Source organism: Scomber scombrus, chromosome 16 (assembly GCF_963691925.1).
Source record: "Scomber scombrus chromosome 16, fScoSco1.1, whole genome shotgun sequence".
NCBI classification, from domain to species: domain Eukaryota; kingdom Metazoa; phylum Chordata; class Actinopteri; order Scombriformes; family Scombridae; genus Scomber; species Scomber scombrus.
Window position 1 is genome coordinate 18,428,423 of NC_084985.1, and position 22,503 is coordinate 18,450,925.

Consider the following 22,503-nt stretch of genomic DNA (forward strand, 5'->3'; position numbering starts at 1 on the left):
AATGGATGGGCTGCAGTCAAAACACAATGAGCGCCAAAGAATGCAAAACAGACTTATCTGTTGCATAATACCGCCCTCATGTGGACATGACAGTGCCAAGCTTCAATAAATACAAGAAATTATACAAATGACGTCCACCAACTTTTAGATAACATACACATTCCTTAAATGTGATTTACAGCAAAACTGTTAAACTGACTTATTATTTTCTGAAGAACCGATGGATAATTCATTCAAAAATGTATCACTGTACTTTCAGATAATGATGGACAGGATTTTATAAATGAATCCCTTGTATGTAATCGGAGGTGTCTCAATATATCTCACATGTAATTGTTTGTAAACTCAAACTCTGTTTTTGTAAATCCAGAAAATTGGATTGCCACCAAATATTTACAAGTATGAGCTGATGTTGCAATTACAAGTCAACACACACCTTCATCTCTCTGGCACGCAGCAACACACCTGGAGCATGTTCATATACACAAAGACATGCAGCCAAAATATTTTAAACAGAATCAAACTCCAATCTAGGTCAATCCCATTACTATTAGTGCTTACAGCATGGTACCAAACACTAAAAGTCAAGCACTGTGCCTCCTACTCAGACCCTCCACAAAAGTGAAGTGGCTGCTACCACTGTTGTGTCATTTAGACAAACTGAAGTCATCAAGTGCTCTAAGACTGTGAATCATGTATCACCTCAGCGGCCTCAAGCAAGAACACACACAAAAAAATGTACACACAGTCACACAAAAACATACAGGTACACATATAGAAGCATGTGAATCATGTCCCTTAGGTGAGGGTGTGAAGTAGTTTACCGCAGAGATATACTTCCATAAACATGTCAGCTAATACAATTAAAACAGACAGCCACGCACAGTGATGCTTCACCTGAGTAATAAAGTGCTTAATGCATCATTTAAGCCTCATCACGGTTCCAAACAAAACATTTTGTGTGTGTGTGTGTGTGTGTGTGTATTTGTGTGTGCAAGCCACAGTTAAGTTTAAGTGACAGTTGAGTCAAAATAAGTCTCTGTTGTTGCAGTCTTACCTCACCACAAGCTTTATGAAACCTCTACAATTAGAGTCTTTGAACTTACATTACTTCATTTATTATTCAGACATCACTCAATTACCAATCACTGACTCAATGATCAGAAAAGCTTTTTTGTGCAAAAAAAATATTTGTAGCCATGGATACCATTGAGATAAAAAGGTCTGACTCACTCATGTTGAGACAGTAAAGAAACTTACTGGGGTTTGATCATCATCATCATCATCTCGATCACAGATTTTTTATCCACTTTTACCTTCAGTTACAAAGTGTTTTTCAACACAAATTATGGCTAAAATGCTATTTTAAAACCCACAACAAGGAATTAAAGAACATTTTAAATTTGTTACAATGAGTAACAGATCATAACAGAATCAAAAAGTATAAATGCAAGAAGGGAGCTTGACTTTGTAAAGACTACAAAGTCAAATTCAAAACTATACTACCTACTTAAAATCTATTATTACTACCTTAAAGTGTATTGATACACTAACATGTAACCGGTAAACAATCCAAAAGAGGTGTAGCTTATTATATTCTCATTTTAACCCAGGTCAATTACAAGTTATATCATGATTGCTATCCATAACAAAGTTGGAATCAAAGACTATACCCAAGATACAGATAGCATCCTCCATATTAGTGGCCAATCTGCTAAAACACAAGAGAAGGATCTCATTGAGCTATTTTGAGCTGTAATGGATTAATATGACAAGCAACATTTAAAGCCCCTGTGTGTGGAATTTGTGCAGGATTATAGTATCAAACTGTTCTGGTGGCATAATTTGTATTTATATGTTTATAAAAAAATGTGCCAAACTCAGTAAATCTTGCTTTCAGCCATTCATTCTCAGTGTCTGTGGTTCAGATGTCTCTTTGATACTACCACTAGGAGTCACTAGAGTCTGAAATTTAACATACAAAATGTATATTATAAGAAATAGATAAGAAATAAACTAACTGTTTAAATGTCATCAAAGAATTTGAACAGTAATGCACAATCATCAATACTGTACATTCATTGTGTGATTTTGTCTACAAGCTGTAAGTACTAGTTTTTGGGTGAGTGATGTGCTGCTCTGCTGCGATTTCAACACTGTGTCCTTAGTCCGTCTGTGCTTCTTGATGTCATTATAAACAGTCCTTGTTAAACTCTAATCAGATCTGGCCTCATGCCTGTATAACATAAAGTCATGCATTGATGGTTTAAGACTCCTTTGCTGTGCTATAAAGGCGACACTGTGCCAGCATTTTAACTTAATGGTTTTTATGATGCCCTCGGGTGCTATGCAGGAAGTGGGCATGGCTGCTTAAAGATACGTCTATAAGTTCATTTTACACACATACTTTGGCACAGTCAATATGAGAGGCAGTGCCAATACAGTATGTGCACTATGTATGCATTCTCACACTGAATCACACTATAATCATCACAAGCCTTTTTGTAGAACAAGATTATATAGAAATGTCACATAACACATAATATTCTACTGCAGACCCATATGACCTCTTGTCAAACTGCTTCTCACCCATTCTTTCTTTTGTTCTTTATCCTCACTCGTCATCTTTATCTCAAACAAAACCTAACAAAAACACGATTTCCCTCTCCCCACAAAACAAAAACCCATCAGTTTTTCAATCTTGTGTGTAATAAGGGCACAATCTCACATCTGATCCTGAGCTCACAATCTCATCTGAAATCTGGAGATCTTTCAATTTAAATTCGAGCCTCCTTTGTCAAAGAAATTCTGACATGTATATGAATATGAGAGTATGGTTTTTTCGGACAATATTTGATACCTATGCAGGTATGTTAACAGGCCTGAGGAGCTGTACACACTCCAGATAAAGAGAAACCCGAGGAGAGACAGCTGTCGTCAAGCCTAGGTCTGGCACAATGTCAGTGATAAGATTATAATATCTGGATATATAATATGTTTGTAGAGAGAGGTTTCTGGGTTAAGGTGTTTCACATTAGTCATATGACAAGGACAATGGCGGAACAAGTACTTAGATCCTCAACTTAAGTAAAAGCACCAATGCAACAATGTAAGAATACATTATTCGAAAAACTCATGCATTCTGAATCCTACTCCAGTAAAGTAAGTTTTAAAGTATCAACAGCTAAATTTACCCAAAGTATGAAAGTAAAACTTCAGAAAATAGTCACTGTGAATGCTGCATTATTACAATATATTCTACATTATTATATTGTTGATAATTATATCATTTGTTGTTTGTTACACAGTGATACACAATTAAGTAGATTTGTCCAATGGTTCCCAGCTACCGTGTTGAGACCCCCTAAATCTGAGGGGTCCTGAGATGATTAACAAGGTAAGAGAGAAGTAAAAACAGAGTTCAGCTACACAAATCTGTTTTCTTTTTTGTTGTTGTTGCTTTTCTGTGAAATGTGGGGCCTATTTGGGCTTAGAATCATACAGTAATAGCTACTAAAACCTAAATTATCTGACAAATTTCAAGGAGAAGTAACTGTGGTTTAACAGTTAACAACTCATCTGAAACATGACATGGGGCCTCAACTAGATACTGCTTTTTATCAGAGTTTACAAGCCAAAAAGTTTTTTTTTTTAATGTAAAATCTCAATCTGTAGAATGAATGCTGTAGTTAAAAGGGTACAATAATTTCCCCTGAAACACAGTAGAGAAAGAAAGAAATAATTATAAAGTAGCATAAAATGGCAACACTAAAGTAAAGTACAAGTATCTAAAAACTGTACTTGAGCAAATGTATTTAGTTGCTTTACAACACTGGATGTGTAGATAGAGGGGATCATTTAAATTAAGGTAATGTGGTGTATATTCTGTATGTGGTATGATGTGTGTGTGTCTTAAGCCCCCACTGTTCTTGTCTGCTCTCAGTCTGCACAAACAAACACATACATGCATTTTGTTTGTGTCTGTGTGCATTTGCATTACATTGTGCATATCAGATTGCACATGGTTGTGTGCATCTGCAAACATATTTCAGATCATGGAGTAGCAAGAAAAACAGAGATTTGCAATACTGAGGGTTGGCAATCCATTTCCCCTTTAACGCGCCAAAATGATGCCTCCACCCAGCTAACGGCGGCAGGCTCACTAACCATATCATGAGTTTATAATAACCACATCACATCCATGGTGAATGAGGTGGAATGAAAATCTAACCTAATTTGGAGAGATACACGACTCTGTGAGTAGTAGGGTGTCCCTTGAGATGAGGCTCCGATTGAGGGAGCCGTGTGCTGCACTGGTAGCATGCTCTGTGAGCGTGTAATGGTCTTAATTATCATTTAGCATGCCAGCCTCATTGACGACGTATCAAGCCAGTGATGAAATAGGAGAGAGAGAAAAATGTGAGCATATAAACACTTAAAGGCACATGCACACACAAAACATTAGAAGATATCTCTAAAACACACACACACAAAACAGTGATCTTATACAGCAGCATACCCAGAGGTGAATATGTGGTACAAACACACACACACATGCACACATACTTTTCCACCCAGCTGAGTGACATCTCTCTCTCTGCATTAGTCACGATGAATGATGTGTAACTAGCCATGAATCGTTCTGGCTGGGGAGATAGCTAATTCACTTTGTTTAATTAGTCAAAAGTAGTAGAGCATGCTCTCTCTCCCTAAACATACACTCAGATTACACAACATCCACCCATCTATGTGTCGTCTGTAGAAAAGACAGACCTGTAACCACACTGGTGTAGCATTTCATGGGGCAAATCTTTGAATCTCATCTGCCAAGAATTTAGGATCTCTGACTCTCCCTCTGTTTCTCTCATTTACACACACACACACACACACACACACAACACACACACACACACACACACACACACACACACACACACACACACACACACACACACACACACACACACACACACAAACACACACACACACACACACACACGCACACACACACACACAAACACATACATAAAGCACATTTTGCTTTACGATACCTTCAAAGAGATTTCAGGCACCATTTAGGGTTTACAGCTCAAGAGGTGAAGTGTGTCTTGTCTGCAGTGGACTGCATGGTGGAAGACTAATAGGACTTGACTGCAACTTCAGGTGTCTGGGAACAGGTCAGAAGAGTTGTTCATGGAAATTGAATAATTCAGCTATATCAAAACTTGGAGGTACAGTGATGTTTAAAATGTGTCTGTTTGTGTTCATGTCTTTTTGGAGTTTGGGGTGCTTTTGGTGGTTCTACTCTGATGCATTTTACAGTTGCTTTAGTGAGCAGTGCTTGAGTCAAATTATTATTATCACATATTATCAAAGCTTTATCTTGCTGTTTAAAGTGCTACCCTGTTGTGTTAGTTTAAAGTATAGTGTGGTATAGTATAGTAAAATAATGTGTAAGTTATTTGTAATACAGAATATAGTATAGTATAGTATAGTATAGTAGAGTAGAGTAGAGTGCAATAGACTCAGTAAGTACACTGAGGGGCACTATAGTGTACAATAAAATCTGTACTATATAAACTAAACTTTACTATAATATTACATAGGATTACATGTTATATATCGTTCAGTATAATATAGTATAGCATTGCATAGTACAATAGAGTAGATTAGCGCAAGATGGTAGATATGGATATGGTATATTGATATGCTTGGTGGTATAGTAGAGTATAGTATAGTATCGTATCGTATCGTATAGTATAGTATAGTAGAATATACTGAATAACACTGCAACATAGTAGTTATACTATAGGGTATATACCTGGTGGTATTGTATAGTATAGTATATTATAGTATAGTATAGTATAGTATAGTATAGTATAAACTATTCTCAATTATACTCAACTATACTATACTGTAGTCAATGAATCATATCATACAGTACTAAAAGCTCTATAAACACTATACTATATTCTACTATAACCTACTATGCCTGCAGCTATAAATGTAATGTGAGCAGGATTCTGCATACTGTGATTATCTGCATATTAAACCTAAGCATGGATAATCTTGTGACAATAAAACATCAGCGTTCAAAAGTTAATATCAGTCAGCCAGTTCCACCTTGTCCTGCTCCACTTTGTTACCATGGAGAGCTCCAATACCCTAAAGACAATAATAAGTGCGTGCACAGCATGCGGCAGAAAATAATAAATAGATTTATGCGCAATTGTCACATTTAATACATTTACGGAGCGCGCTAGTGAATTCATTATTACACCATATGCTAATGCAGCTGGGTCCGTGTATTTATGAGTGTGTGTGTGTGTGTGTGTGTGTGTGTGTGTGTGTGTGTGTGTGTGTGTGTGTGTGTGTGTGTGTGTGTGTGTGTGTGTGTGTGTGTGTGTGTGTTACTGTCTCCCTCTCCGCGTGCGCATAGGGCTTTGAAGTGTAGCCTAACCAACAACTGCTGTCCCGCAGTCAGTGCTGTAGCCTAACATGTGATAGGAGATGTACTCCAGGAGCTCCGAGCCGTGTATTGTTCTCTCTGGAGCATGATCCACAGCAGCATGTCCCGCTGCTCTGGATAGGGGGGGAGTCGCTCTGAACTTGAGCTAACGCCAGTTTATTGTTACACCGGAAAGCGAAGCGTGGTCTGTGAACGGGGTAACGAGGAAGAATAGCGATAAAACTACTTGGACTGTGAAACACGAGATATGTCTGTGTGATCAGGACGCTTCGGTGCTTACAGCTGGACAAATACCGACAGCCAGGAGAAGCAAGTCTGTTCCTGGAGATCAATGGAAGCGAGCACAACATATGGATACAGCCGATGTCGACAGGAATGGAGTGCTGATGTATGATGGCAGGTCGGGCATGCACGTTGTGCCGACTGAAACAGGTTGGTCTCGCCTCGATCAAACTTCAGCAAAATCGGACGTGGGACGATTAGCGCGCATTTAGGTGCTGGAGATGAACTGAATCCCTGTCGCTTGGAGCGGCGCGCTTGGAAATGACAGCAGGTTTATTATGGGAAACTGCGCTGTAGCATTCACCGGACTTTTATTGGATTTAGAGGGTTATCCTAATCGCTGCATCTGTGTGAAGGTCGTCTCCCAATTCTGATCCGGATATCCTTCAGATCGGAGGCTGTGTGCGTGTACGTGTGTCTAAATTGTGCTTTTTCATTTTTCGAAAATCACAAGTGATTCTTACTGAGACACTCTGTTGACACTCGCCATGTGTCTTGTGGAAATTATTCACGTTATCAGCAATTTTATAGGAACAGTGGGAAGTGTGATTGCAAAACATATATTTAAAATATAATAGTCTTAAGGAAGCACACCAGAAAGTACAATAGGATTGCCATTAACTCACTTATACACTTTTAATAGAATAAAAGTGTTTTGTTCTTATTAGTGACCCTTGTACGCTGTCATCATTAAGTATGTCTGTGTGTGTCTCTGTGTGTGTGTGTCAGTGTGAGACCACAGATGGACCCCTTGTGTAATGGAGCCAAAAAACCTGAGGGTAGTGATCCCACTGCAGACCCCCGGCCCCCTCCTGCCAAGCTGGCTCGTCTGGAACAAAACGGAGCGGGACCCTCAACCCAGGAGAGCAGCAGGCAAGGGAGTCCAGGGGCCAAAACCCCCTCCCTGGCCCAGAAACCCACCACAGTGAAGTCACAGGGCAAGAGCTGGCACACCAGAGGTACATGGGCTGATATCACATCTAAAAATCTTATCTCTAAACGATTTTTCTTGGTTATGCTTAATGAAACTTGATGTTACAGATTGTGGTCTTTAGCAGAATGACTACTTCTTCCTGCCCTATATTAAGTATCTGTGTTGGGATCATTAGGTGGATGTCATCACCTTAAATGTTGATCTTTTGGAGAATCTCACCATTTTGCAAGTTTGATAACTTGAATTAAAATCACTTGCATTAACTATACCCATGACTGCTGTCAAACAATTTTTTTTCAAGGCGAACTCAAAAACTCATATATAAGTCATATGTTCACTCTCGGCTTTCACACTGCATTCTCAAATGTCATGCTGCATGAAATCATCTGTGTTTTCCGTCATTTCAGGAAGCTTGCTGCCGGTGTTCTGTGTGGTGGAACACAGGGAAAGCTCTTTGGAGGGAGAGAGGACAGAAGAACATGCTGAGTTTGTGTTAGTCAAGAGAGACCTGCTGTTTAACCAGCTGATAGAGATGGCCCTGCTGACCCTGGGCTACTCACACAGCTCTGCCGCGCAGGCCAAAGGTACACAACACACCAGCACAGAAAGGCAAAGACATAAGTAAGTCTATCTTCAAGTATTTTCACAATGGATCGTTCACTTGTGTATGGTTGTGTGTGTTCAGGTCTGATTCAGGTGGGCAGGTGGAACCCGGTGCCTCTATCTTGTGTAACAGATGCTCCAGATGCCACAGTGGCCGACATGCTGCAGGATGTTCACCATGTTATCACCCTTAAAATACAGCTGCACAGGTAGGGCACACACATCTGTATCTGTTTGCGCTCACAGCGAAGTTTTATTCCTTTCCGTTTTGTGTGTGTGTGTGTGTGTGTGTGTGTGTGTGTGTGTGTGTGTGTGTGGACTTTGCATATTATCCTTGTATTGATGTCCAAAACCATGCATTCAAGGTTGACGGCAGACTCCAGTATGTATAAATGAGAGCCTGAGTGTGATTGTCTGTCTTGGCCCTGTGACTCAAGACTTGTTGAGTATTTCATCGCTGTTCACTGAAGACACGAAAAAAACTCCAGCCACCCACCAGCCTTCATTTGAATAAAGAAAATATAATAACCAAAGGGAATGGACTTTACAATATCTAGTTTCCAGCAGAGAATGATACAATTCTTATTTTTTGACTATTTAATATCTTTATATTTGATTTAATTAGTGGATTGGTTTTATGTTCTTGTTCCAATGAATACTGATGAGCATTTTAACGGCAGAAGATATTTGTACCTGTTATTATTTTAAATATGATATATTAAATATTATTAATATTCCCCTTTAGTTGTGCCACATTTTGAGTCTTAGATAAGACTTGCAATCGGGCATAGGATGGTACATTATTTTAAGACTCAGAGTAGGGAGGTTAATATAATTTATTTTCATAGCAGAGATTTTGACTTGTTGAAGTAGGAAAAGCATGCACAACACCGGGGGCTAAATAGAATTCTACCACCATTAAATGTATTAACTACACCTGTGCTTATCATATTGCTGACATGTCAAACTGTCTTACATGAAAAAGGCCAAAGACCTGCGATTGAGTATGTTTTCCCCTGTGATCACAGCCCAGACTCTTATTCACACCTCTGTAAGTGTGATTTTGCTTACTTTGACACATGAGACAGAATAAGCATGTGGTCCAAAGTTAGACAGGAAGTGTACTCTGTGGTTTAAATGAATTTCTGAGTGTTATTATTGCAGGGCCGTTGCCTCTGTAATAGACTGGCATATCATCCAGGGTTTTTCCTGCCCATCAAATAGAAATAAGCAATGAAAGACAGTAAAGTTAAAGAATATCTACTTCTTAAAGTGAAATAGTTTTGTTTATTTTTTAAATTAAGCTGTCCCAAATTGGAGGATTTGCCAGCTGAGCAGTGGAGTCACTCAACGGTGAGGAATGCCCTGAAGGAGCTCCTCAAGGATATGAACCAGAGCTCGCTGGCCAAAGAGTGCCCACTGTCCCAGGTACCACACAACACACACACACACACACACACACACACACACACACACACACACACACACACACACACACACACACACACACACACACACACACACACACACACACACACACACTTACACCACATGCACACAGAGCATGCATAAAAGAAGAGAAATGTGAAATAAGTTCAAAGAGTGCATGTAATGTCTTTGCTTTCCTATACACAAGTGTGTATGTATGTCTGTGCTGACTTTGACGCATGAGACAGAGTGATTGTGTGGTCCAGTAGGTGTGCAGGAAGTCCAGATGCAGAGGTAGATAAGGTGTGGGGGCAGAGTGCGAGAGAGAAATAGATAGAGATGGCTATCTCTTAAAAGCTGCCTCGGCTGCTGCCTATCTCGATCCTGTCGACTGTCTCCCTGCCACCCTATCTGTCTGTCAGCCTCACCCCCTGTCTCACTCTCACCCTATCTGTCCATCACGCTCACTCTTTGCTATTAAGCTTTTTCTGCAGTCTTGTCTGATTCAGCAGTAACTCACATCCAAAACTGGTTTCAAGATCTCCCTCAATTCTTGTGTATTTTATTAAGCAAATATAGACACAACTGCACAAATAATTTCACATTAATCATGCAGTATTTGGAGATGGCCTCTTTATGAATATTCATAAATATCAACTTAGTCTATCTGCTGTTTTTGCCTGCGGGTGCATAGGACATCTACAGTTTGATAAAGAGAAATTGCTCACTATCTCTCGCTTCTTCTGATTCCTTCCTTCTGTGCAGTTTTAAGATCTGATATAAGCCAAACCCTCCCTTCCCCCCCCCCTCTCTCTCTCTCTCTCTCTCTCTCTCTCTCTCTCTCTCTCTCTTTCTCTCCTATCACTCTCTTTACCCACTTTCTTGTTTGTGAGAGGCAGATTAAAATAAATATGAGAAGATGAAAGGTGTAATCAGATGTAAAGATTGCACAGGACGGTCTTTGGGGACAAACTGTGTGTTTGTATGTGTGTGCCTGAGTGAGTGAGAGAGAGAGAAAGAGACAGAGAGCCATAGTCTCTGATGACCTCTAGTGTTTTGTTTGATTACATACACACATATGCACACGTGCACACACACACATATGCTGTTCATACACACACATGCACAAACAGCTCACACGCTGACATACTCATCTGTCTTTATTATCCTATTTACCTGGGGGTCTTTTTAATAACACAGATCTGAGTTCATTAATATCAGATGTGTGAACAGCTGAGACACCCAGGCCGCCCATAGCAGGAGCTTGGAAAATGTAATGAATTTCTATTGTCTTTCCCCCTCTGTTTCAGAGTATGATATCATCTATTGTAAATAGCACTTACTATGCAAATGTCTCAGCTGCCAAGTGTCACGAGTTTGGTCGATGGTACAAGCACTTCAAGAAGACCAAATGCTTCAAGGGTGAGGGATTTCAATTAAGCCTCTAAACATTAAGTGTGCCTGATAAGTCTTAATAGCATGTACCAAATCTATCCTAGATACTAATTCTTTACAGTTTGCTACATACTAATCATCATAATGCACTGTTTTAGCAGCATACAAAATGTCAGCAGCTCCACTTCTACTATGTTGTTATAAATACAAATAAAATGACTTTTCTTACATATTATTAAGGCTAATTAAAAACACTTATTGTGAACATAGAATTTAACAATGTCTAAACCCACAAATATCTGAGGGGCCACGTTCCCCTCTCAACTTGAATGGGCACAGCACCCTTGCTGCCAATTAAACTTAACAAATAAAATTCAGATTTTTTTTTCCAAGTGTGAGCACCTCCTCCATTTCCTTTGAGCACAAGAAAATAGTGTGCATCAGCAGCAAAAAAAACCCCAAAAACCTTTAGTGTGTACACTGGTTTGAGCATTCTTCATTTTTTTCTCGCATTTTTTCAGTGGTAACACATTACATACAGTAGTCAAAACCTGCTTTAAATTAGTGTGTAATACTGGTTTGGGAAACACTCTTATAACTGAATGTGTTAATAATTCTACATCTGTCTTTTCTTCCCTTTTTCCTGCACCAGAGATTAACAGCTTCTCTGACCAGTCAACACATATCACCCTCACCCAGCAGCCAATCACAAGTAGCCCAGCTGATCAGAGCTCGAGCCTTCTTTTCCCTCGTGGAGGAGTAGCCAACATCTGTGGCCGTTCCCCTCTCGGCCTTCATCCCCCCGGGTTGGTAACCCAACCTCTCAACTGCCAAATGGTCAGCCAGCAGCTAGTGATGGCCCAGTTTCTCAACCAGCAGTACGCTGTTAGCCGCATGTTAGCTGGCCAGGGTCTGTCGCCTGCCCCACAGCAGTATCTCAACCACCCGCCTGTAGGGAGACCTCCTACACAGGTCTTTTCCAAACCCCCTGATTCCCAAGGCCCGCAGCAGGCCCAGTGTGGCCCAGGGGGAGGCCCTGCAGCAGGGCAGCAAAACCAGACATTGCCTGGGTCCTCTCTGGGGATATCGGATGTGCCAAATGATATCTACCACTGTGTGAGAGAGGAACTGAAGAGAGCAGGCATCTCCCAAGCCATCTTTGCCCGAGTGGCCTTCAACAGGACCCAGGTATGAAAGGAAGGAGGACAGTGGCATTTGGGGACTTTTGTCTGATTGAAAGGTGTTTTTATTCAAAAGAGATAACAACTGTTTGCTGGTGATTATCTTTTGGAAGTGTTTTTTTGGTGTTGCAGTAGTTCGTAAGTGTGTTCTATGTGCATGTGTTTGATGGTTGGCACAGTGGCATGGCCTTTGCCGCAATGCCCCCTCCCCCATGTGCATGTGTGTATGTGTGTGTGGGTGTGTGTGTGTGTATGTATGTGGTTGTGTGTGTGTATGTGGTTGTGCCAGCTCTCTGCAGCACAAAGCTGGTGCCAGCACTGAAGCAGCTGCTGGGCCAACTAATCACAACCCCTTGGAGAAATGCTGTCTCCCTCTCTACCTCTTCCTCTTTTTCACTGCCCCTCCATCTTGCCACCTTTCACTCCAGCAGCCCTTCTATTCATATAATATCTACCTCTCATTGTCAATCTATCTTTTTTAATCTTTCCCTTTTTCTTCCCATTGGTGTCCTTCATATTGCTATCCATTGCCCATAACACTAAAATGCCACGTTCACCACCACGCCCACAGAAACAGGGCTCAAAAGACAGGCTAAGCCCATTGTTATTATTATTATTACCGTCATTATCATTTTCATCACAATAAGCAGAGCTAGTTATTATCCACCCCCATGTTTCCCCATTGCCAAGTGCAAGGTGTGCCGGTGCCAGCCATACAAGTTGGGCATGATGCCAAGATGCCATCTAGAAGCGAGGGAAGTATTTGTCATTTGACAATTCATGTTAAGACCCTATTTGGAAGGCATGGTTTGCTGTGTGGATCCAAAGATGATCCATGATTTGAATAAGAAGGCTGTTTCCTTCCATGCCATCTCTCTGCCAGCATGAAATATGATTTCTTCTCAGGAAGGAGGCCCGACAATCTGCAACTAATGTTTGAAGGCTTTCCTGCATTGACAGATACAGAATAATGCTAGCTCTACATGCTTAGCAGTGACTGTAAACCGGCTCTATATCACCTATAACTGTGAAACAATAACTGCATCACCTTGTCAAGGTGCCTTGCTGAATTACATTAAAGCTAGAAAGAAAGAGCTTTTTAAAAAATAATTTGGGCATATGAGAAACTTTATATTTCCACCATTATTTAAAGATAATTGAAAAAAATCGATCATCTTTAATACAAAATCTGTCACAATATCCCCATGTATGTGTGATGTTTAAAGTGTTCAGGCAGCCTAAAGAAAGTCAGCATCTGAAAGGACATTGTATTCTCTGAAATACCTATTAATGTACCATCCCATATGCCTAAATATTGATTTATGAAACATATAAAAAGAAATCAGTATCATTAGTGCATCTGGCTTAAAATTGGACACATAATGTTTGTAATCCAACTGTCCAGTTGCCTTCTGGCTTTTGTTTCATATTTAACAGACACAAAAAGGATTTAATGGATATTAAGGTGGTATCGCTCTTCTCACCTAACTTTTGACAGGAAAGCACAAAAGCATATTTGCCAAAATGTTGTATTGTTCCTTTAAAAAATAATTGATTTGAATGCATAGATTATTATATCTCAAAGGTAAACTATAGCCCTCAGACAACATTGATGGCAATATTTTCACAATGGCAATCAGTTTCTAAGGATAGTAATCTAGCGATGTTGCATGTATCATTATGTACTCCATATAAATATGTGACTGTTAATTAGTGTGTGTTTATGTGTGTTTACCAGGGACTGCTGTCAGAGATCCTGCGGAAAGAGGAGGATCCTAAACATGCCTCCCAGTCCTTGCTGGTCAACCTGCGAGCCATGTACAGCTTCCTGCAGTTCCCCGAAGCTGAGAGGGAGCGCATTTACCAGGAGGAGAAAGAGCGAAGCCTGACTGGATTCACACCCAGCTGTAACAACACGCCACCAAGATCCACACAGGTCAGTCAGAAGACAGATGGGGAGACAGATAAGACACAGGAAATAAAAAGTCAGTCTCACAAACCTGCTGTTAAATGTCTCAACTGATGTGTTTCTCCTCAGGACAGCTCACAGAAATAGTGAACACGAATTAGTCGGAACGTTAAGGAGAATAATTAACTGCTGTAAAACAATACTCAAGCAAAAGTAACATGTAACTGATTTAAAATGTGCCCTGTAAAAAAGATCTTTCACGTGTTTTGCATGAATGATAAGAAACACAAATATAAAAGAACATACACAGATTGATCCCTGCATATAAAACAAGGTCATTTTGACAAGTTAAAGCAAGACAAGTACACGTGCAATTAATGACATCATTGCTCCACTCCTTGCCCAATAAAATGGGTGATGCTTAATGTTTTTACTGGACAGAACAACACAGTGACTCTAGGCTCTTTAAGTATTGATATCACCAGCTTTACATAAATATAAATGTATTATTGTATTAATTATTTATTAATAAACATATGGACTCACTTTTCATAAACCTTAAGGACTTTAACAGAGCAATCCCGCTCTGTTCCGGGGTCAGGTTTAGGGCACTCTAATTACTGCTTGGTTCATTTTATTTCAAACTAAAGGCAGAAAAGAAAATTTGCTAAAGTCTAAGGTCAAAACAGTGAAGAAATGGACCAGTGAGGCAAAGCAGGAACAGCAAGTTTGTTTTAACTCCACCGATTGGAGTGCAACTTACGACCTGGACCTGGAACAGAGCGATACTGCTTCATCAGTTTTTGTAAAGACATGTGTGTGCCAACCAAGACCTACTACATATATAACAATAACAAGCCATCTGACACAGCCAGACTAAGGCAACTTCCTCAGGCCAAGGAGGATGATCAGAGTGGCTAAAAGAAGCTACACTAAAAAGCTGGAAAAACAGGTTTTCAGCCAACCTGCATCAGTGTGGAAAGGCCTGCAAGGCATCTCAAACACCAGAAGACCATCCCCTCTTGCTGGAACAAACAAAAACCTGCTTGATGACCTGAGTCTCCTCTACTGCATGTTTGAGAAAGACAAATTTAGGCTGTATTCACACCAAAGACACTGATAATTTGGCTGCAGGTGTTTTAGCCGCAGCAGCGCTGCAATAGCCTGCGGTGAGTCATTTCATTCAGAGTCAACTTTTGGAGAACTGCATCCCAACGACATGTTGCAGGGAGTACAAATATATTACTAGGATGAGGGGAGGACATCTCTCTTTGTTTGATAGTGTTAAAAGTAAAGTTAGGCATTGCTGTCGGCTTCCCAACTCCTTTTTAAAAAAAAAGAAGAGAAACAGACAGAGCTGAAAGCACTAGCGAGAGAGAGAGGTTGAGAGTGAACGAAGAGAGGAAGCGGTGGTAGAGAGAAAGCCGATGAATCATATCAATACAACAAACGACTGGTGTTAGCCCACCTGAAGAACATCACAGGACACCTGCTGGACCCCTGCAGTTTGCCTATCAGTGTCAACATGGGACTGCACTACATCCTGGAACACCTTGACTGCCCAGAGGCATATGCGAGGTTCCTGTTTGTGGACTTCAGCTCGTTGTCTCCTCCAAACTCTCCCAGTTCACTGTATCTCCAGCTTCTTGATAAGCAGGAAACAGCAGGTAAACTCGTGAAGTTTGCAGGTGAAACTGCATTCGATGGACTCATCCAAGATGGCAACAAGTCTACATGTCGGCAGAAGGTTAAATGGCTGGTGTGACACAACGATACAACCTTTTTTAACTCCTCCCCCTCCGACAGGCCCTACAGAACCCTGTAAACCAAAACTACCAGACACAAAGTTTCTTTTCGTTATGCACCACTTCTAAATTCATGACCGTGGTATAGTGCATGATGGTTCACTAGTATGGCTTCCTTGAAAATGTCAATGGAACTGAACCATCACTAATGTTATTAGTGGCACCTGTGCGTTTCCTGCCATGACAAGTCAAATGTAAGAAATGTCTATTTATAACACCTCTCACTGTCTTGTTCATAGAGAACGCCTACTAAAAAAATGCCTAAACGCCCATCATTTTCTCAGTGTTGGTTATTCCTGTTGAGAGATTTCTTTATGTTTTTGTCTGTGCTTTTCCCACTGGTTTGAAGTGGGGTGGGCTCATTTGGAGAACAAGACGTCACATGCCTCTGTGCACCAATCAGGACTATGCAATATTCAAATCAATAAAATCATATTGCCATGCCACTGTTAATCAAATCTGATCAAACCACTCAGTCCTGATGAAGCAGATTAAATAAAGCTTCTACATATATACCTAATAATAGGATGATTTTTTATTATCTCATTTAAATTAGATAAATCATAATTTAGTAATTAATACATTTAAAAAAACACTTTACAAGGGGCTTCAACATCAAACTTGATTTTTTATTATATTGTTTTATCCAATATTGCAGTGCAGGAAAGATGACATGAAGACATGACATGATTATATAAGTCCTTCATATAGTATTTCTCATAGCTTCATCTCTGTTGTTTTTGTTTTTTATACCAATTCATCCCAATTTGAAATGACCAGCTCCTAGTTTGCTTCACTGCAGTCTCCCTCTGTTGGCCTGGAGAGGGTGTAGACTGCCACGTTTCCTCTGATAAACATGGAGTTGTCAAGGAAGAGTTTCATTTGAGAGAAAGTAGCATGCATTGCTTCAACCTGTGACCCCGGATCCATTCCTCTCTGCACAGGCACACCTAGTGCTACGTAAAGGACATGGTCCCTCACCGGCTTCCCATTTCCAAACATTTAAAAGTGTTTAATGGAGTGTTTTAGATTTATCTAAATGTTGCAACTACCCTTTATTTTGTCTCTACAGCTCATATTAAAATCCAATCTCCTTGTCTGTCTTTTTCTCTCTCTTTCTCTTTAGGCGAGACTGTCTCCAGTCACAACAGACAGAGGGTTGAGGACAGACAGTTGTGTTCTCAATGTCAGCTCTTCTATCTACGAGGAGATTCAGCATGAGATGAAGAGAGCCAAGGTGTCTCAGGCCTTGTTTGCAAAGGTGGCCGCCTCCAAGAGTCAGGTACTCATATATGCTCACTGGTGTGAATCTGATGGAGGCGAAACATGCAAATCTTTTCTATTGTACGACTGTTCAAATTTAGCGAATTTACCTCCTCAGTTAAAGCAGGGATGGGCTAGAGTGTGTGGAGAAAAGCCCAGATAATCAACCAGCAGCTGTACTCTGCAGAGGACTATCATCAGTGCATCAGACTGCTATTGTGTCCTAAATGATCGCTTTAATAGTCGCTATACAAAAACACATGCACACTCGTATACATACATACACTGATTTGTGCACGTACACACTGTACAAGCACATGCATGTACACTGAATCGCACAACACACAGAGGCAAACAAGTGCACTAATACACATACACACACTAACATGATTTGAGTGTTTATTGTTCTCAGTTTTATGTCGGCCCCATAAGCTTGTTATTGCCTTTGTTTTGAGGATAATTTCCTTTCATGGAATGGGGGGATTCTAGCTGTCTCATTTTCTTTTCCTCCTGCGCATATCTCATATAATTTCCACTTCTTTTTCTTTCTTTCTTTCTTCTTTCTTTCTTTCTTTCTTTCTTTCTTTCTTTCTTTCTTTCTTTCTTTCTTTCTTTCTTTCTTTCTTTCTTTCTTTCTTTCTTTCTTTCTGTAACTTACCTCTCTCTCTCTCTCTCTCTCTTTTTCTCTGTCTCTCTCTCTCTCTCTCTCTCTCTCTCTCTCTCTCTCTCTCTCTCTCTCTCTCTCTGTCTCTCTCTCTCTCTCTCTCTCTCTCTCTCTCTCTACTCATCATCAAGATGTTTAGAGGTCATTCAGCGGTCATGCCAGTACAGACAGGTGGTCCAAAACCCCCAAGGTTCTTTTTCTATCTTTTCTTTGGCCTCCAATTTACCTTACTTTCTCCATGTTCACTTTACCTCTCTTTCTCACTCTTGCTCTCTCTCTGTATTACCCGTGCTGTTTGGCAGGCAGATCCATGCTGGATCTCTCTGTTCTATCTGCGCTGTGCATCTGGATGGCATTGTGTGCTAGAGTTGGGCTCTAGCCAGATGTGTGTGTGTGTGTGTGTGTGTGTGTGTGCGCGTGCGTGCGTGCGTGTGCATATCAGACTGCTTGCAAACGTAATCATGCTCCAGTTCATGAATCTGAAACTAACTTGGCTTTACGTTCCTCAATCTGCCACTCACAAGTCGTGATGCAGAAAGAATTCTAGTTAATGAGAAAATCTCACTGTCATCTTTCAGTTTTGCATTTAGAGCATCTTCACTCTTAAAAACTGACTTTTTGTGTTGTATATTGAGAGTAAACAAGAAATAGATAAGAAGCTTTACAACATGAATATACATACATGCTATGTATATACCAAAGGAAGACTGAATCTACTCATTTGTAGTTTGTTTATGAAATCAGACCCTCAAATTTCACCACTTATACCCACCTAAAATTATAATTAGTCACAAAAGTAATGGGAGAGTAGGTGTATGGAGGTGACATGAATTAAAAAGATATAAATTCATATGATGTCACCATGGCAATTGTTATGTCCTGACACTTTGTTATCTGTGCACCAGGGATTGACACTATAGAATGGATCAACTTTACTAGATTTTGGACATCATAAATATGTACGCTACATAAATATGGCTTACTATAAAACACTGTAACTTCTTTTGTTAAAACAAATTATCAGCAGACAAAACTTACAAATATGTTGGTGATGTGGGTAAATAGTCTGGATCCATTTAAGACCACATTCTATCTCTTTCCTGTGTACATGCAGTCAAAAAAATCGATGAATCATACACATCATGGCTACAATATTTTAACACCATAATGTACTAAATATATATCACAAAAAATGTCAATTTTAGGCTAATGTGTACGAAGTTAAATTTAAAGCTGAACAACTTAAATCTCTCTGAGTGGCATTGTCATGTAGTAGTTAAGGTAACAGTGTTCAACACAACATCAAACCACATGTAGAGACATTGTCTCTGACTCACAATAGACAGAAAGACTGTAAGATATTGATAATATGCTGCTATATGAAGATGAGCTTGTTGATGTAGAAATATATACTAATTAATGGACTAATTAGCAGAATGATTATTGTGATTAGCAGAGCTAATGGATATGTTTACTATGTCGTGGCAATTATGGCGGCATTATTAGGCAGCTCAATTGCAATATTTTAGTTGGTCGTCAAAGAGACATTTTCTCCTTGCTTTATCTTGCTCTACAGAACTGTCAGATCACGTCTGATAGAACCTCTCCACAGGAGCTCAGTGGGTGTCAGTGTCTTGTGTACAAAGAATAAATGTGTGCTGACATGACGTCTAAGTGAAGGACACACCATTTCATGACCACAGAGCATCTATGTCTTACACAGTGGGTTACCTGGTAAGCTCCTGTGTGTGTGTGTTTCCTGTAGGGCTGGCTGTGTGAGCTGCTGCGTTGGAAAGAGGATCCCAGTCCAGAGAACCGAACCCTGTGGGAGAACCTATGCATGATCCGCCGGTTCTTCAGCTTGTCCCAGACTGAACGTGATGCCATCTACGAACAGGAGAGCATCAACACGACAGTACAGCAGCACTGCTCTGACAGGCTTACGCTGCTCAGCAGTGACAACACACTGGTAAGCCTACATAAACAGGAGAAACACAACATTATTAGACATAAAACCTTTTGTCATTTGGTGTTTTAAACTACAAGATTTAAATTGAAGTGATTTACATATAACAATAATATTATTTTTTTATCAGAAATTTAAAAAAGCATCACATTGAAATGCCAAAGATGTCACAAAAAAGGATGACTACCACATTAAGTAATAACATTACATTTGTTATTTTTCCTTCATTTCCATAGTTTGTGCATTGATGGTTTGATTGTAGCACAAATTCAACAGAATAAACATGCAAAAAAAACCTGTAGTGTATCCTGATTTGTGGAAGGACACAGTGTGTGTACAGATACAACAACTTCAGACCTTTATCTCTTCTGTAGATGTGGTGCAGAGTATTCATCACACAGTCAATGTCACAGTCAGTTCAAAATGACTGAAAGCCCCACATGTGTTTGCTCTCAGTCATTATGTGAGAGCAATTCTAATATAATAACAGCAATCCTGTAATTTATAGCTTCAGAGTTTCCTTTGACAGACAGTAGCAATCTAAAACGAATACAGCACATTTCATAAAGCAGTGACACTTATTCTTTAACAACTACTGTTTCTACATTTTAAGATCATTTAATGGTTAAAACATATCTAGACTCGTCCCTTATTTTTAAGACTCATCACTTCAAATGTTACAAATACATTTCCATCTAGACTTTACTTAGTGTTGTATGCCATTAAAATAGTAGCCTGTAATATCAACATGAACACCAGGAATGTTATGGACATTGCTGTTATGTGGAATGCACAGTAACCATTCGGTTATCAGGGTGCTCCAAGTATGGTTTCTTACTCTAATTACTTCTAACTTCTTTCTCTCATTAGTATCAACGCCACTCTCCACTGCCACAGCAACACCATCTTCAACCCCATCAACCATTGCAGCCCGAGACAGGACCTCACCTATCTCCACGGCAACCATGCACTGCATCACCAGCTGAATCTGAGGCCGGGGGCAACTGGGGGCACTTGAGAGTACGTTTGCAGGGCAGAGGCAGCAGCAGTGGTGAGAGAGTGGACAGTAAGGATTGGGTTGAGGGGGGAAGAGGGGATAGGGGGAGTTTGGGTGGAGACTGGGGTTCTACTGGCATGGTGATAGACAAGAGTACAGAAAGCAAGGAGCGGGAGAGAGATGGAGATGAGGGTGAGGAAGGCATTAATGAAAGCAATGGAGACAGTAAAGAGCTCAAGTTTAAGGAGAAGCTCTCTGTGATGTGGCCCGGTGTGAAGGATGAGGACCAAGCAAGGGTTGGGGTTTGTGCAGAGGCAGATAATGAGGTCAAAGCAAGAGATGAGGTTACAGGTGAGGGGTTAAAAGTGTCCCATGAAGCTCTGGGTATCCTGCAGAGCTTCATCCAGGACGTTGGCCTCAACCCAGACGAGGAAGCAGTCCACACCCTTTCAGCTCAGCTGGGCCTGCCCAGACACACCATCCGCAGCTTCTTCAACAGCCAGGAGCATGGGCATGGTCAAGACCAGTATCAACACCAGAGCCAGATCCAAAAACATATGCGAGAAAACCAGCATGGCGACACAGACCCAAACCAGTCACAGGAAGTCAAAACTACTGAGGAACAAGAGCAGGAAGATAATGCAAAGGCTGAAACAGAAGAACATGAGGAGGAGGAGGCAGAGGAGGAGGAGGAGGAGGAGGAGAAGGAGGAGACGGGGAGAAATGACTTGAGCGAGATGACTATTTTGAAAGAGTTGGAAGTTGGCACTCAAACAATTCCCCATATGAAGGAAGAGCGGGACAGCTACATCTAGCACAAACCGCAACACATTCAACATAGGTTGAAAATGAAATGCTGTGGAAAGACTAATTCTATCTGTTTATACCACAGAAGGATGCACATATTCAAAACCAGAGACCTACATTATAAACTGTCCTGTGATTTGAGGTTCCCTAATGCACTTGAGACAGAAAGTAACTGTGACTATATGTACAGATAATGTTATTATACATGGCTTCTGTGTAGATACTGCAAAGAGCCTCAGATTACATATCACTGTTGAATAACTGTAGTTGACTGATCTAAAGTTCCAGAAATGTTCATGCCAGAAATGCCTTGTAGAAAGTGGCACTGCCCGTCTGTTTTTATATGATCCGTATCTCCGTTGTTTATATTTAAACTAGGAGTGATTTTGTGTTATGAATCAGATTTTAACAGTCATTTAAAAGTTTTCTTCAGGAGTCTATCTTTGATTTCTTTACATTGTTCTTGTCCATATTTGTCTGTAAAATGTAATGTTTCTTTTTTTAAATTAAACGCGTCCAAGAGAAAAGTCACTCACTATTTACATGGTGGAGTCATAAGTCATTTAATGAACTTTGAGGACCAAAATCATAGTTATTTGGAAACAATGAGAGTTGAATTTGTGAATGATATATAACAAGTGGAATGAATCCTATTTTAAGTGACGGGGCATGCTGTGCAGTTTTTACTGCAGGGCTATTTAAATCAATTCATCAAACAATGAGTGAAAAACCAAACTGATCACTGTGGGCGTATCTTAATTGTTCATTCTTGTTCCTATTTTCCAACTTTATTCACAATA

General features: G+C 40.2%; 1 protein-coding gene across 1 annotated transcript; it reads left to right on the top strand.

The window, feature by feature from the left end:
* The first annotated feature begins 7,493 nt into the window (after nt 1-7,493).
* satb1a (SATB homeobox 1a) lies at nt 7,494-21,711 on the top strand. Its single transcript, XM_062435444.1, has 11 exons — nt 7,494-7,710; nt 8,093-8,269; nt 8,371-8,497; nt 9,593-9,716; nt 11,027-11,138; nt 11,764-12,299; nt 14,031-14,228; nt 17,133-17,288; nt 19,699-19,902; nt 20,770-21,579; nt 21,634-21,711. Exons 1-11 carry the CDS (start codon nt 7,494-7,496, stop codon nt 21,709-21,711), a joined length of 2,739 nt encoding a protein of 912 aa, XP_062291428.1.
* The last annotated feature ends 792 nt before the right edge of the window (nt 21,712-22,503 follow it).